This window comes from Anser brachyrhynchus (assembly GCF_964034855.1).
Source record: "Anser brachyrhynchus genome assembly, chromosome: 11".
Taxonomy (NCBI): Eukaryota; Metazoa; Chordata; class Aves; order Anseriformes; family Anatidae; genus Anser; species Anser brachyrhynchus.
In genome coordinates, this window is record NC_137706.1 from 12708412 (window position 1) to 12725641 (window position 17230).

Here is a 17230-nt window from a genome sequence, read left to right on the forward strand (position 1 = left end):
GTAAGACAGTATGGGATTTCTTACAAGGAATGACAACGCTTTCATGGCTAGATGGTCCTCCAAAGCCTTTTCCTGCAAAAATGACAGATTTTATGTTAACTTTTTACAATTTCCTTAACAGTCCTTTATTTAAAAACTACATCTAGTATATCTTTAATTTTGATTTCTCCTGCAGAGTTTTTAAGGGAGTACCTCTGTATTTGATTTCAGTAACAGGATTAGGAGATAAAAACTTGGTCCTTTTCCTTTGGGTTAAATTGCAAAACTCTGTATCTCTTCCATGAGACAGGATAAAATAAGCTGACTGTCAAGATCTAGCACTTTAAAGTGCTTAATAGGTTATTTCTAACTTTTCATTAAAATGATGCTTATCTTACTAAGTATCATATCTTTTTTTTTACAGTCAGCATTGCCTTATTCCATTTTTCTGTGAACTCATTATTCATGAAATCATGAGCAAAATTGTGTTGTTCCAAGTCATGTTACAAGCAGCTTCTGTGAAACAACCTTTGCGTAGTGCTGTAAGTTGACTTCATTACAGTAGAACCTACTGCATTCTGAAGACTTCCTTAAACTGTATCAAAAAATGGCTGTGAATCTCTTGAATCATTTTCTTCTTTTTTATGTTGCTTCATTAGGGAGCTAGGTTGAATTGCCCAAACCTTTTTTGTGGGGAGGCATTCAGTATTTTAGTTCTGATTTGGAAGAACTTGTGAATTTCTGATGACATCTGTACTGCAGCTATTTTTCTTGAAAGATCTAGGAGTTATATGTGCTCGTGAGCAATATACCATTCCTCAGAATTACTGGGGGGTTGATTTTATCACTTAAGATATCCCCTAATTCTGAAAGTATCTGTGGTATTTCAGATGACTTCAAAGCAAAATTTAATGCATTTATGTAGGTGTCCACCAAGTCCCCAAAAGGCAAACTCCAGTATCTCACATCAGTTGTAAATGCTGCTGAGTATTTACTTGTTCTTAAGGAAATCAGTGAACTACTTATACAACTTACAGAAATACACTTGGGTATATTCCTGTCTAGGTGAAGTGTTGGGCCTATTTTTTCCTGTTGTACTTGCACTGCTTTGCTTTTGGTGAAGCTGATAAACAATGAATTTGTTTGGTTGTACCTTATTCTGATTTTTCATGATTCTTTTGTGTGTGTATGTTTGATTGTTTTTGGTTTGTTTGTTTGTTTTTTGGTTTTGGTTTTGGTTTGCAGGTCTTTCTATATGTCTTCTGGAAAACTTTCCATTCTCATTACTTTGTAAGATTGTATCATGGGTTCTGGTACAAAGTACAAGGAGAAACTCTTAATTTCGTATTCAGTATCGGATATCATAGAAACAGTTCTTGAGTCTGATTCATAACTTTGGTGGTGTGTTGGTGGGTTTTTTGGTTTTTTTTTAAGCAACTTTTAATTACTATAGGAATATATATATATTTAATTAAGCTGCTGATCACAGATCAGCTACTGCTTGCCAGTTTGTCCTTTCCTGTAACTGGTTGTTTTATTCTTCCATTGATAAGGGGCCATGTGGCTGTGATCAAATGAAATGAGTCCTTCCTTATTTTAAGGACATTATTCTACATTCTTCTACTTCGTTTCATAAATCAATCTGAAGAGAAAAGGGATAAAGGGGTTTCTTTCAATGTCATGCAAATATCTTTTGCCCACATTAGTGATTTTATAAGCCTTTATTAGAAGAAAAAAAAACAAAAGAATGCTCTTCATTGCAAAATAACTGTAACTCTGTCGAGAAATGAGTAGTTGTTGGGAGAACTGGCCATTGTGGGCTGAGGAAGAAAAATGAGGAGTCACTAAAGAAAGACTAATTTATCTGATCCTGTCTCTGGGGATACGTCTACACACATTATATATTGTAAACTGCATTAGGTCACTGTAACCGTGTCTGCATAATTTATACAATATAAGCTTACAATATTTGAACAAAGTATAAAAATGCTTTAGATTAGTATTTCTATTTTTGTCCTGCCTGTACAGTATTTATTGGTATGAAACTACTCCATTCTGATACACCTTTATCCATGACAGGCTTATAGTAGTATAGTCTGCTCTCCTTTATGCAACATAATGAAAGTATAGACTAAGTGGCTAGCTGGAAAAATCAGTGATACAGCAGACATAAAGTTGGCCCATTGCTAGTAGTCCTGATGAAGGTGGAATCTTCAGGTGAGATTCCCATGCCAGCATTCACCTGACGTGGATAAAATCCTGCAGAGTAGTACTGGAGTGGCCACATTGACCACTGACCCACATGTCAGTCTGTGGCACCTGAACTCTTGGATTTGTAGCTGCAAAGTTAGTAGAGCTATAAACAGAGCAGTCCTTGCATCCATAAATTAAAATGATCACAAGTTGGTGAAACAGCAGCTTCACTTAAAATTATTAAAAAAAAAAAAAAAAAAAAAAAACACTTTTTGAGCTTATTTATAGTAATATGTAGTCCATGCCTTTCTCATAAACTGCCTTGATGGATTGTTACCAGACCAGTGTATTTCAAGTCATGTCTTGCTGTACACATACACTGTATTATGCAGACCCCAGAAATTCTGCCTTCCTTATGAGTATCTTCCTTTAGCTTTGTCAGCTTATAGTTCAGTCAGTTTGCTGGAAATGACTCAATCCTAAAATCCTTCATCTGTCTTCTGGAGGTTGTGGTCTGTTAGTTTAATCTGTTTCCAAGGAATGCAGAACAGCACAAAAAGGGTTTTCATCACCACCTGTTCAGAGAAAGGGACATACATCAGGCATTGCTGCAGCTACTGACCTCCTGGCCTTGTTTTTTGCTAACATGGGAAATATTTTGAGTTAAGTTTATGACCTCTGCAATGGGTAGAGTGATAAAAGTATTGAGGTGAGCAGTGAGTTTGATGCCATTCAGGCTTCTCTGGAGACCGATTGCTGAAACCGCTACTCTAGAGTTGCATCAAGTATAAGTTATTTTTCTGTGTATTGGTTCTATCCATTTTGTGAGTTTAAGCATGTCCTGCTGAATGTATTGCTTTATAACTTTGTCGAGCGCTTGTTCTAGGAAAAACTGTCTTAGAAGTGCTTTTGGTATGAAGGATTATTATGATACTGTGTTGACACGTGCAATCATGCATCAACCTATAGTCTGAAGTGTCTAACGTTCTCACAGATATTCTGTATATTCTTTTAATGCACTTATACTGCTACTTCTTGCAATGCAGAGTTACAAACAATACTTTCTGAGTTCCTTGAAAAGAGAAAATATCCTGTTTAAATTTACAAATTGCATGTTTCTTCCCTAGTTATAGAGTCAAAGACACTACAAGGAGAAAAAGGAGAACACGGTTTTGATGCTCCTGGAACATTTGTAATAGAAAATACAACTGTTGAATTTCAGAAGAGTACAGACAGGGAAATCATAAAGATCCAAGGACCTCTTGGAGCAGATTTCATTATGAAGGTGCGATGTGTGTATGTATGTATAAGTCTACTAACATATTGCAAGTATATGTAACAGAGTAGGCGGCTGTCCATCAGGTTATAGTAATACAACAAAATCTTTTATATAGCAAATAAGAAATCCTAATTAAAGCCCAGAATTAATTTATAGTAAACATATCCAGACAAATTAAAATGTTATGAGGTTAACACTTTTAGTGTGGTAGAAAGTACTATGGCATCTTTAATGGAAAAATGTCCAGGACTTTTCTTTTAAATACTACTGAAAGAGTAACAGCATAGTCCTGTGCACTGGATTGGTGTTAATCCAATTGAAGACTGCCACCTACTGAATCTGAACATTGCTTCCAGCAGCACCCTAAAATCTCCTTTAGAAATTGCTGATCCAACTACTGCTTCTAATTCTCTTATACCCAGATCACATATCAATGTCTTGTATCATATATGTGCAAATTTTTTAAAGTAGAAATGTATCAATAACTGCCAAAGGGAGGTAGTCATACAGTTTTCCACTGGAAATGGCATGTATTTCAGTATTATCATGCCACTTGCCTTTATCTGTTTTGCTGTAGAAATTGGCTTTCAGTAATGTTTTATTACTTTGCACTTTTGATATTAAATGTGCAGTAATACCTGCCTAAATATGAACTAGTATGTTTAGGTCAGTTCTAGACTTCCCCTCCAGCAAATTTTTAATATTTTGCTGATAAAGAGATTAGGCAGAAGAATACAACTGGGAACTTTGCCAAGCAAGGATTGATAATCAAATAGTCATATTAGTACCTTGAAAAATTTGAAAAACAAAGTAATGTACAAGAGTTTGACCACTGGAAACTTAAATTTACTGTTACTCTGGCATTTCTAGAGGTTTTATGCCTCTTGTCGTATTACTGTCTGCACTGTAGTTACCTATAAATTATGTTTTGAAATGTCATGAACAGTGGAGTACAATATACACATGTGTTGTAATGGAAATTTCTCTAGACCAGGTACTCTGGATCCAAAGAAAGTGTGGTTCAGTTCTTTTTCTATCAACCTATCAGTCATCAGTGGAGACAAACTGAGTTCTTCCCCTGTACAGTGACATGTGGAGGAGGTAAGTAATGGCAATTCTTCAAGAGTGTTTACAGGAGAAAATTGAAAGTGGCTAATCTACAACTTTCATCTACATCTTATTCTTTGAAATGTTTGTGTTTCTTTGCACACTGGTAGTTCTTCAGAAAAGTACATGCCAGAGTAGCAGGTAAGTTGGTTCAGTTAGTATGAGAAAAGTTTTTCATCTTCTATTACCAGAAGTCATACTTTCATTAGGAATGATCACTTGAGTAAGATCTTTGATTAAGATATAAAGAATTGACATTCAGAGTGGAAAATATTGATTCCTAAAAGATATTTTAGGAAAGTAAACAAAGAAATACAAAGAGAAAATAAAGATAATTCAAAGAGTAAAAGACGGCATTTCTAGCCACGGTGGTGGACATGAGGTTGAGTTTTAGAACACTTAGTTTAGAAATTAGTTACACAGAAAGCAGAATAATAAATAGAATTTAAGGGACAGCTACTATCGACACCTGTGGCTGTCTGATCCTAGACATGTGGTCATGACTGTAGTTAGAGCAGAAGGTAATATGTTGTAGCTTCTACTCCTGGCTTAAACACTACAGTTTATACAATGCTTTGGTGAAGTGCCGGTCTGCTTTGCTACTGCTTATCCAGCCAAGTCCCCTGTTTGTCATATCTCGTTCTGAAAGAAACATGGCCTTGTGTTGCGAGGAGTTTTTGACATCACAGATAGCTATTTCAGTTCAGCCAGCATTACCCAGGTCACCTGAAAAACAAACTGAGAGATCCTGTAGCGATACTGGTGTAATAATTTTCGAGGAGAGTACACACATGGTTTAAATAATTACTTGGGACATGAGTAAAAAGCATCAAAGATGTTTAAGGCACAGGTAAAGAGTCTGGGGATCTTTTGATGGACCATCTATTTTGGCACTTGCACCTTACTTTAATCTGAAACACACAATATAAATGTGTGGTTCCACATGAAACTACTGTATCTTAAAAGATACTTGGTCTCATGAATTTGAATTGGGATACTTACTAGATGTGTGAATGGCAATACATATTCTCTGATGCTTCCAATGAATAGTACTTATGAATTTTACCTAATCTATGTGACAAGGCAAGAAGTATAAAGCTTCGCAATTATTTTTGAGGACTGCATGTAAACACAAAGTTACCGGCTCAAATATGGCCTTATTCAGACCAGTATTACGGTTTGAAAATTCTAGACATATGTCAATCTCTTTGAAATTAGTCCTTGTTTTTAGTGCCCTACTTTGTGGCCTTTTGGCTGCATGTCTACAATATGAAGCTTGTGTCTTAATCAACAGAGCTTGACACTCTTGATGGCAGTCCTGAGAGAGGCCAGTGAGTGAAAAAGCGCAAAACCAAGCTACTGCTTACCCATGAAAGCAGCAGTGTTAGGAATGGCATATTACTGAGGCATGCAGGGAAGTTGTATTACAGCTGCCTGATTAAACCTGTTGTCTAATGCCATTTTGGTATCCAAATTGTGTGTTTGGCATCTCTCACTGGCACTACAAGAAAAAGTTCCTCATAACAGAGGCTTGGAATCACTGCACCACCATTCCTCACTTGAATTCTTCTACATTTAGTTCTGTAATCTTCATGTGTGGGAAGGGGGAGTGTGACAGGGACATGTCAGAAAGCACAGTCAAGCTTGAATGAACAAGAACATTTAAAAATTGTATTAATCTTGTTTGCAAGTGGCATATCTCCTGGGTACTTTCAGTACTTACAAGAACAGGAAAATGCTCTGAGCACTGGAACTGTTTAGTTCTTCTTTATGGTTATCACCCTCAAGCATGATGACACTTTGAATCAGCCAAGAGACACAGAAATGAAGCCATTGATATATGATACTATAGCAATTTCAGTAGACACTGGCACTTGCACTGTTAGTTTATTGACTCCATTTGGATTTTCATTCTTGTGGTTTCAGACTTTTTTTTTCATTGCGCATACCAGAACATCCTCCTCCTCTCCTCATTTTAAGTCCAAGTCAGCTCTTCTGAATGAGTCTTTTTTTCTTAGCCAAAAAAGAAACCTAGTGGTTTATAAAACTCAGATCCCTTCTGTTAACCAGTCTTTCCACATAGATTTTTTTTTTTTTCACCAAGTAGTTACTTCAAGTTTTCTTTTGTTGGCTCTTCAACTAGGAATGTTCTTGAAACTATTTCTTGGTTTTCTGTGGTTTAACTTAACAAAGATTTGGATCTCCTCTTCAATTCCTCTGTCTTTCTGTTTTAAGTTGGTGGGTTTTTTGTTTGTTTGTTTTTTAGCATGTATGGTCATGTAATAAGGCTCTTATTAACATATCTGGTAACTCCTCCTTGGGGGAATTGTGGAATGCGTAGTAAAACTGTATGACTTTGTAGGCTCAACCTTGTGATAGGTGAGCTACATTTACTTGTATACCTGTGTCACAAAAATATGTATGCATTTACTTGTATCCTTACAGTATTACTACAGTAACGTGTCAGTCTCATCTAGTGTTAGGCTAGGTTAACATCACTGTTATATTGAATAACCTTAAATGAAGATATAGTCCTGCAAGTTCCTGTGCAGTGTTTCCTTGTCTGAAAGTAAACCAAGGAAAAGTAACACTGGAAATTAACTAAATGGACAGCAAATTGTTTGAGAAGGGAAAACAAACAACAAGAAACAACAACAAAATCTGCTTTAATTTATCTCCTTTACCATATTTTATCTTTGCTTCTGCATTAGGTTATCAGCTTAATTCCGCTGAATGTATGGATATTCGTCTGAAGCGTGTTGTTCCCGATCATTATTGTCATTATTATCCAGAAAATAAGAAACCGAAGCCCAAGCTAAAAGAATGCAACATGGATCCCTGTCCTTCTAGGTTTGTATGAGAAATAAATGTAAGTGTGTGCTATAGACAGTTACTAAGGAACTAGCAGGCGTATATATTTGATTTTGGTTCTTTTCACTTTTAAGACTACTCAGTCTTGGTTGATTATTGCATACATTAAAGGCTGACGTCTGCCACCACTATCAATGGGTTTGTGCCACTTAAGTGCTGTACAGCAGGAGACCTTGCTTTGCATAGATATTGCAAATATCAGTTTGTCTTTGTTGAAGGGCTAATTATACCTTCTTTATTATGCTGACAGTTAAGGCACTAGCATGAAGATTTTGTAAGGTTTTGTGAGAAGGAGTGATTGTTTATCCGTTTTTCAGTTTTATCGATGCTGCTATTCAGAATTTTTCATTAAAGACAGGCAGTAGCTCTAGTTCTCAGTCATCATACAAGCTTTGTGGTTTATCTTGGTTTATTCATACGCCTAACAAAAAATCTCATTCTTCATTTGTACCATGGTATTGACAATAGTTTGGGGCTTCTGTTGATTTGTTGGTGGTGGTTTGTTGTTTGTGTGTGTGTGTTTTTTGTGTTGTTTTTGGTGTTATTACTATTACATTAAGAATAGAAAAAAAAAACATTCAAAATAAATATATTTTTGGTACAAATGCCACAGGATATTATTGCCAAATTATAAAGGCTACAGTATATATAAATTGTATTAAATTGCACTACAGTATTTCAAACTAACTTTTGGATTGTCTGGTGAGGTTTCCTGGCTGTGCTAAAGAATCTTAAAATAACATAGCAGTATCAAGTCCCAGAACCTCACATTAATATGCCAGCTGGCCGAACTAGAGTTATATGCAAGAAGAAAAGGAAACACTCTCAATGGATTTCATTTCCTATAGCTAAACTGTCCATTTCCTTTCATTCCTGTTGAACATAATCATTGATAGTGACCTCTAATAGTTATAGATGTGCAGGCTTTCAACATTTTTTCCTGGAGAGTTGATCACTCTATGGAGTGGTAAGACTTCAGTAATGCTTAATGGCTGTGGTTGCCAAATGTTAAAAACTTGGAATGGGAAAATTAGAGAAGGAAGTGTAATTAACTTTTTCCTTTCACATTTAGTTTATATAGACAGAAAAAGGGAAGTACTACTAGATATAATAACATATTTTGTAGCATTGGAAGTAAGGCTTTATGCTGTGCAATTCACAGTAAACAGCTCTAGAAGGATGCTAAAGCACCATTCAGACCTATCTAGAATTAATCCTGCAGTGCATTTATTTCACTGCTGCTCATGTTCTTCACAGGCCTTCATCACAGATGTGTGAGAATTTTCTTGTTAATAAAGTAGCACAGATAGAGGATTTTATTTTTCAGTGATCCTGCTGAAGGGTTCCTTATTTTTTTTTTTTTTTGGTGGAATGAAATGAAGAAACTGTGTGGTGAATAGTTCTCTATCCCTGCAGAACAGTTAAGATTATACCAGTCATTGCTGGCTACAGGGGTAATATAATAAATGTAAGATTCCATCATTTCACGTTGGAAATTGCTTACTTTAAGCATGATCATGTTGAGTATGTACTTAGTTTATAGTCTTGGGTATGAAAAATAATCATGCAATATTTATTTTGTTGACAGTGATGGATTTAAAGAAATCATGCCCTATGATCACTTCCAGCCACTTCCTCGGTATGTATAATCAGAATAGCATGTGTGTCAGTGTTAGCACAGTTTTGACTGCAAATATACTTTTTGAGTACTAAGATTGTGGAAAATCATCTTCTATTTTTGTTGTTGTTGTTGTACAGGAGAGCAAGCGTATAACAGTCTTGTACTTCAGTTTTGAAGCTTATGAGTTATTTCAATATGCTCTGGACAATTAGCTTAACAGTAAAAGCTTAATATGCTCTTCTTGGAAACATCGACTTAAAAGACTTTAGAATAAAGAGTTGTTCCCCTAACCACCTCCTCCTGTTGTACTGTCAAGAAGAGCATCTCTTTTAAAATGCATGCATGGATTCTTTTACTGAAAGAGTTTTAGTTTGAAAATGTAAGCAGTGAATATATTCACTTATACATCTGGTCTCCCTATGTTAAAGGACTCTTCACTTCCTCTTCACTTGAAAGATCTTACTTTTTATTATTTAGACCTACCTTCTATTTAGTGACTTCAAGGCTGACACAACATTTTAAAGATACTGAGTTGTCTGAATGTCTATTGCCTAAAATTGTCATCAGAGCACAGTTTGTTGCATTTTATTTTTTTCACCTGCGTTAATCATGGGATTGTAAAGCTTCTCTGGAAGGTTTAAATGTTTTGTGAAGGACGTCAGGACTAAAAAAGCATTGAGCTAGACTTACTATTAATGCAAAGAATTGTAGTCAATGGAGTTAGATGTGTATTTATCCCAGTTGAAGCTCTGATCTAGTATACCAGGAAATGAATAATGTATATTTTTCTAAAGGAGTGAAGATATGAAGTAATACGAATGAAATCATAGATTTGCATGGCTCACTGGAGCTACTGATTACAGCTGATATAAATGGCCATAGTTTATTTCTGTAACAATTTACGCTTGCTGTGGATCTGCTGTCCTGTGATGTATTTTGGCTTTCATACATAAATTGAGATTTTTTCCTTTACAGCTTTATCCTGTAAAATTCCATAATTGTTCTGTCTCTCTCTCCTTCCATTGCTTCTGCCAATTTCAGTTCCTTTGTGCTTCGCATATCCTCTGGAAGTCAGCACAACTTATTTACACAAGTATTTTATCTTCTGAACCACTCAGAGCTTGAAGACCAGTTAGAAGAGAAATTTAATCCCCTTTCTATGCTTTACTGTGCTCAGCACGTTTGCATGATACTGTGGTGAGATAGATAATGCCTGTGATAAAACTGTGGCAGGTTCTCTGTTTTCAAACATTGAGAACTGCAGATGAAGGCCCACCTCATTTCAGCACCTCAGTGTGTACTGTCAGAAGGTATCATGGTCTTCCTGATAGGGCAGTGCTCAGGAGTAAGAACTCTAAAATAGCAGCAGACAGCCAAGCAGGGTGCAATGTTGATGCCATCAGGATGGAAAGAGAGGAAATGGGGCAGGCTGATTCACTGTGTTCCTTCCATTGGGAGGGCACCTAAAGAAACACACCAGAGATGTAAAAACACCTTATCTTTTTGGAATTACTGAAAGAAAACAGCAGCTGAAACAGTTTGTATACTTGCATCATGATGTGAATCTGGTTCAGTGTGGACACAAGTCTTGCTTCAGCGTAGCACGGTGTGCCTTCTCTGTGCTGTTGCCTGTAAAGTAATTGCAATGCATTAGTCTGCATCAGTTCTGCTGGGCTCTTTCCACATTTTCCTTCTGCTTTCTCTTTTCTTACCTGTTCACATGCTAACTCAAAACTGTTCTTGCGAAGCAGGCAGAAAATCAGTGTTGTAGATATACTTGAGCAAAGCTGTACAGGCTCCCTCACCTTGACCAGCAGTCATACATCACACCTCCTACATAACACAAGGGCCATGTGCAGGGCTGCCTTGCAGTCCTGTGGCATTTACCACTACTTTCCCATTCACATGAGGAAGTTGTGGGAAAGTCATGGTGCGCACCGCAAGATCTTGAAAGAGTTCTCCTGTGGCTAGAGTTGTAAATGCCCCACTGAAATATTTTTACAGATGGAGAATTCTTTTGAAATAAATAGAAAAATTTCCCAGGATGAAAATTTTCTTTTAAAGCTTTTGGAATGCCTCCATTTATTTCAGACTTGTTGGACTGTTGAGGATCCCTTGACAGCTGTGGGTTCTGGAAAGTATCTCCTTGACTGCTTGCCCAAGACCCCCCTTTTCCCCAGTAGCCATGGACCTCACTCCATCTTGAAAATGCTTATGGGAGTATGGGATCTGGAGTGTGTTCGAAACTGATGAGATAAAGAAAAACAACTATAAAACTTTATGCTATAAACACTTGTGAGGCTAATATTACATATAGCACAGTGAGCCTTATATATATAAATCCATGAGCTGCTAATTCATTGAACAGTTAATTGCTCGTTAGTTCCTGACTTTTCCTTTTTCTTTTTTCTTTTTGGGGAAGAAAATGACTTAACACTGGTCATTCATTTAAATAAAAGAAAGAAAAGTGTAGTTGTTCCTCTTCAAATGTATTTTGCACTAGTGATATGATATTGATATTTAGGCATTTAGCCTTATTCTGAATGGTTTTGAGTATATATTCTATGGTTAATGTTCCATGGCTTGCTGTATGTTTCATACTCATTCTTCTGTTGACCTTAAGCATGATTAATATGTTTTTATAGGCAGTCTAAAGAGTTGCTTAAAACAGGAAGTGTCCTTGATTTACCTACCATCATAGAAAATGGGTAATAATTACTTAAATTTGCCTTTGATTTATAGGCCTCTGTCTCATCTACTCCAAAATTCTGACTTCCTCTATGATAGTTAGTCTTGATGAATTGATTTTGGAGGGGTATTGTAGTAGTTGTGTTCATTTTTCATAATGGATATGTTTTTTTCTTATGATCCTTTCTGAGCCCCTGTGATTGTCAGTATGAAATATTTCTAAACAAGGCATTGATGTACTGTAAAATGTGCTGCAGAACTCAACCATTTCCCATAGTTTTGGTTTTAGTTTGGGTAGTTGATGGAAAGAAAGCAAGAGATAGGAGGTGAAGGGTGAAAAAAATCCTATGGGGCTGAGTGGAAGCTATAGACAAAGGATATAGATGCTTGTAATGTGTAAAAGTGGCAAGAGCTGGAACACTGAGGTTAATTTTTGTTGCAAAGTGGTTGCTTAAATGTACATTTATGCTAAGACCAAAAAATAACTGAAACAAAGCTTGTAACCTAAAAACATCCATCTTCTTAATCCAGAACATGCAGTAATTTCCATCTTTACTGTAGCTAGGTCTAAGACTGTGCATAATTGTCCATTCTGAAGACATTCCCTCACAACCAAGTTGTTTTTCATCCTTCTGTTGGAGGCTACTACCCCACAGCCCTACTTGTTGGCAGGGCTGTACGAGTTTTCCTTAATCTCTGTATCTCCCTGCTTCAGGAGAAATCAACTAGGTTAGCTGAAGTGGCTGAAATGGATGAATAGCTGCCTTTTACTTGAAACAAGTTGGAAAGTATGAATACAAACTCATTCAATGGCATTTTAATGTGGGTGGAAAACTCTTGCAGAACTGCAGTGGTGACCAGCCAAATGGTACCCGTCGCAATTTTATTTGTTCAGGATCCTATGGATGAAGACAGTTTGAGCTGAAATAGCTGATTTTGTCCAAAGTATTAGAATTGCCATAAAAATTCTTTCATGAACAGATTTTTTAAGGGTAGTCTGCATAATGTGGGCAGCAATGAGCAACTGTGGGTAATAACAACCTCAGTCAGCACAGCCAGTTCTGTCTTTGTCTTTGGACTTCATATAATCTCAAGTGTGGTCTCTGACAATGGTAAGAAAAGTACATGTGACCATGTAAATTAACTGTGAAAAATATTCTTTTTAGGTGATGTAGACTATTCGCAAGAAAATCATTCCAGTAATCAAACTCGGTATATTTAAGGTCTTTAACATATATGTGAGAATTAGACATTCAGTTATTTTGGGAAACTCACTTAAATTTATAGTTCTTTGTCTTCTCATTTTTCACATGAATTTAAGTCTGGAATAATGCAAGTTAAGTCTAATTCAATGTATTTATATTCAGTGTGTGGTAAGAATCAAGCAACAAAGTATCAGTGAGCTTTAATTACACTCAAGTTGGAATCAGTATTTTGCACTTTAAAAGAGTTTAGAAGAATAAAAAATACCATTGTTTTTAATATGTATGAGTTCTTTTTCCAGGTGGGAACATAACCCTTGGACTGCATGTTCTGTTTCCTGTGGAGGTGGTATTCAGAGGAGAAGTTTTGTGTGTGTAGAGGAGACCATACATGGAGAGATTCTGCAAGTGGAAGAATGGAAATGCATGTATGCCCCTAAACCCAAAGTCATTCAGACCTGTAATCTGTTTGATTGTCCTAAATGGGTGGCGATGGAATGGTCTCAAGTAAGTTGAAAAGCAATTTGGACCATTATTTTTTTGTTGTTTTTGTTGTTGTTTTTCTTAAAGAAGTCCTATATTCTTATGTTACTGTGTATTTGTGAGCTCAGGGCTACTGAAAAAAAAAAATGCAAGCATAATCCATAGCACTTACTAGGAGAAGTTTGTGCTAAGTAACTTGGCCTGATAATAAAAAAAAGTTAACATGTCTGTGTAGAGAAAAGCACATAGAATTATTTATGCCTGTTGAATTCTTGCTTTACACGGAGGAGAAATTAGAGTCAGAGGTCAGACCCCTTTGCAATCAGGTTGTTTGTCTCTCAGTTCTTGATAAATGTAATCTTTCACTCCATATAATAGCTAAAGGCATGGCTGTCTAGGGGCTGACATGTCTGCAAGGGTAATTTTCCAGCATTCTTACCTTTCATTATAAGAACAAGAACATAAAGCCAACTTATCTTGGCTGTAGTTATCTGATACAGTCAGATAGCTCAATGCTTCTATAATTCCTTAGTTCATCCAAATGACATCACTGACATGTAGTGAAGAAACATTTCTTGCAGCACGTCTGACCCAGCTTAAACTGAAAATGACCACTCTGAGAGAGCATATTCTCAGTACATAGCCCCTTCTGTTTTAGACTGTTGCCAATCAGATAAGCTTTATAGAACCCCGAGAAGTCATTTGTATTCCCAAAACTTAGGCATTTTTTCCAGCATCAACCTTCTTTTTATTCACCTAGCAATGCAAGGTCATATTCATGTGTCTCTGATATCTGATTAATTCTGGAAAGACTTTAGAGAACATACCAGTACTTCAAACTTGCTTTTTGTCAGTATTTGTAAATAGAATAAAAAAGAAAGAGAATGAGATGATTACATTGTCTCCTGCAGTGCACAGTCACATGTGGCCGAGGCTTACGTTACCGAGTAGTGCTGTGTATTGACCACCGTGGGCAGCATGTCGGTGGCTGTAATCCACAACTTAAACTTCACATAAAAGAAGAGTGCATCGTGCCAATACCGTGTTACAAGCCAAGAGGTAACTGGAATTTTGTCTGGGTCTGTTATTGTTTTACATTTTTGTTAAGAGAATTAAAAGCCCCTGGTAACCTTTCAGAAATGCCAGAAGCTGGAATTTACTAGGACTTATTTCAGTCTTGGCAGAAATAGGCATTTTAATTATTGGTGCTAGGAAAAGTGTCCTGCTGATATTCTTTGCTGATAATGTGGTCAGACTGTCATGAAGTGAACATGCTAACCAGCTCTATACAGCTTGGTCAAACTGGGAAAACCAGAATTAACGAGTTCAAGATGGTGAGGAAGAGTTGATCAGTAACACTTGAAATGGGAATGATAGTCTGTATGTGTCATCTGGGATGTTGTTTGTTTGCAACTCATGAAATGTGTCAACATTCTCAGTGGGCTTCATCAGTTCATTGAGTTATAGACAAACTAGTTTCTTTCTCCTCCATTTTTGTATATATAAAATGCCTGGTGAATGAAATGGCAAATTCTCTAAAAGAGTTGCTAAGGCATAAAAGAGTAGATATGAAGGTGAAAGGAAAAACAAAGGTGTATGCGTTGGGCTGGTGGTGGGGAAGTAGTATGTCTTGTCCCTTGCTCATTTCTGTCCCTCTGGGCCCGGAAAATTTTTGTTGGTGCTACTTTCATTCTTTTTTTTTCCCCTACATTTCAGACATTCACCATAAAAATTTACACAGAAAAGGTGCAGGTTATCTGTAGATGACCTTATGTTTCTCTACACGATGTTTTCAGACTCCAGACAATTCTTCAAGCACAAAGACTTCAGAGTTAAACCATGAGGTAGAAACCAGCACTGAAATTCTAAGAACCTTTTGTGATTTCACTTAGGTTTGGAGGTAGACATCCTCAACTATCTAACAGTACCCCAAGAAAAAAATCACAGAAGTTTAGGATGTTCAGACAGATAAAAGAAGCTAGAATTTTTGATTTTTTTTTTTTTTTTATGGTGAATTGTAATTTTGGTAAAGCTGGCTAACTTGGTTAGCAAAAATAACATTTCACATGAAAATCTAATGAAGCCACTCCATCTGCAGAATAATGTGTTTTTGCTTTGTTCTGACTTCTTTTTCAGCTATGAACTTAGGTTATGATGATAACCCATTACACTGAAATATAAGCTACAATCTTAACAGAAACTGCCTGCACTTGGGGAAGATGTAGGGAAGAAGTCAAAGATTACATAGAAATAAAATTGGATTACTGGTACCCTATTAGTAAAACATAGTGTCAGGATGGAGCTCAAACATCATGAAGAAATTTCCTAATCAATTTTGTTTTATTATCCAGTACATCTTTATTCAAAAGCATTAGATCAATAGGCAATGTAAAGTGTGAAATGTTAAGATGAATAATGCTAGCATCTACTACTTGCTTTATTTTTGGAGGAATTGCTGAGGTGTTTATTTTCTCTTTCTCTACCAGAAAAAAGTCCTGTGGAAGCAAAATTGCCATGGTTTAAACAGGCACATGAAATGGAAGAGACCAGAACAGTCTCAGAAGAGCCAACGTAAGTACATTGTCTTTTAGAGTGCAGAAACATTTCCAGCATATTTTGCAGATCATCTGGAATGACTGTTGCTCTGCAGTTTGCTTTGACATTTGGCCCTCCTTGGAGATGAGTTGTGTTGTGAGCTGTTCCTAATTTTATGTCTCAACAGCTTTGCTTCTGGAGCTCCTGTTCTGGATGACACAGAGCTACTCTATTAATAGTGTCCCTATTATCATTCAAGCAATGTAAAAGGATCTTAATTTAACCTAATTAAGACTAAAATTAATGCATGTGGAAGCATTTCAGCTGATGTGCAGTAAATAAGTTCAGTTTTATCCCAGACATTGCTGTTACCTCAAGAATGTAGTGGTTCTATTAAAAATGTACTTTTTAGGGTTGCCAGGATTTCCTTGGAGCAGGAGGGGAACAATGCATAAAGGAAGTGAGAAAAACCTGCTGATCTATAAGCTTAGCTGAATCTGTGGGGATAAGCTGTGACATTTTACACACGCGTGTGTGAAATAACATCTGGATTTTTTGAGTCCCTTAAAAGCTGATGAGCGTAAGCCTGACAACACTTGTGTCCTGGGAATGAAAGCATAACCTAAATCCATCTATGCTTGTTCCTGTCCCTTGTATGTTAGGACATCTACAAAGTTGCTTGTATCGCTGTGTACATTTCATGCATATATTCAACTAATATATTCAATATTTAGTATATAACTTTCTAGAAAGTAGAATATTTCTATAAGGGTTTTGTGAGAGTTTTTGAACAGTACTCTGTTGTGTTTAGCCAAATTCTGTACTTGTTTGTAGCAGGTACAGTTTAAAATAATTTAAATAAGCTTACTGAAGCTCATCTAACTTTGGATTTATACTGCTGTATCTGAAAGCAGAGTATGCCCCATAACCTCTTATTTTAATTCCTTCATCTAGCTATTCCTGCTTTTTGGCACACATGCATCAACAGGTGTGATCATGAGTAATAAAATCTTTACACCTGCAGTGACTCACAGAGGAAACCTCTTGCCAAACAGGTGTTAGCATTGTTATGGTGACTGTACTGTAAACTTTTTCCTGCACTATCCTCTCAAGTCAAGGGTCAACCTACTGTGAGTGGTTATTTCACTCTCCAAATTGGTGGTCCCTGAATTCAGGTAGTGTAGTAGCAAAGTTATAAAAATAAAGGGTGATTGTCAAAGGGAGTGACGCAATCAAATGTGCCTGTTGAATGTCAGCATATCAGAATGAACA

At 36.5% G+C, this 17230-nt stretch overlaps 1 protein-coding gene across 12 annotated transcripts in view; it reads left to right on the forward strand.

The window, feature by feature from the left end:
- Positions 1-17230, forward strand: part of ADAMTSL3 (ADAMTS like 3) — a 199796-nt gene that overhangs the window by 134366 nt on the left and 48200 nt on the right. For all 12 annotated transcript variants that reach the window (XR_013955837.1, XM_080607168.1, XM_080607167.1 and 9 more), the window contains 7 exons: positions 3300-3457; positions 4441-4552; positions 7270-7408; positions 9018-9068; positions 13243-13447; positions 14335-14482; positions 15910-15994. Coding sequence is in view for 11 of the 12 variants with exons in the window: in XM_080607168.1 (XP_080463294.1) it covers positions 3300-3457; positions 4441-4552; positions 7270-7408; positions 9018-9068; positions 13243-13447; positions 14335-14482; positions 15910-15994 (898 nt within the window). In the remaining variant the exon portion in view is untranslated. The remainder of the gene's footprint in view (positions 1-3299; positions 3458-4440; positions 4553-7269; positions 7409-9017; positions 9069-13242; positions 13448-14334; positions 14483-15909; positions 15995-17230) is intronic.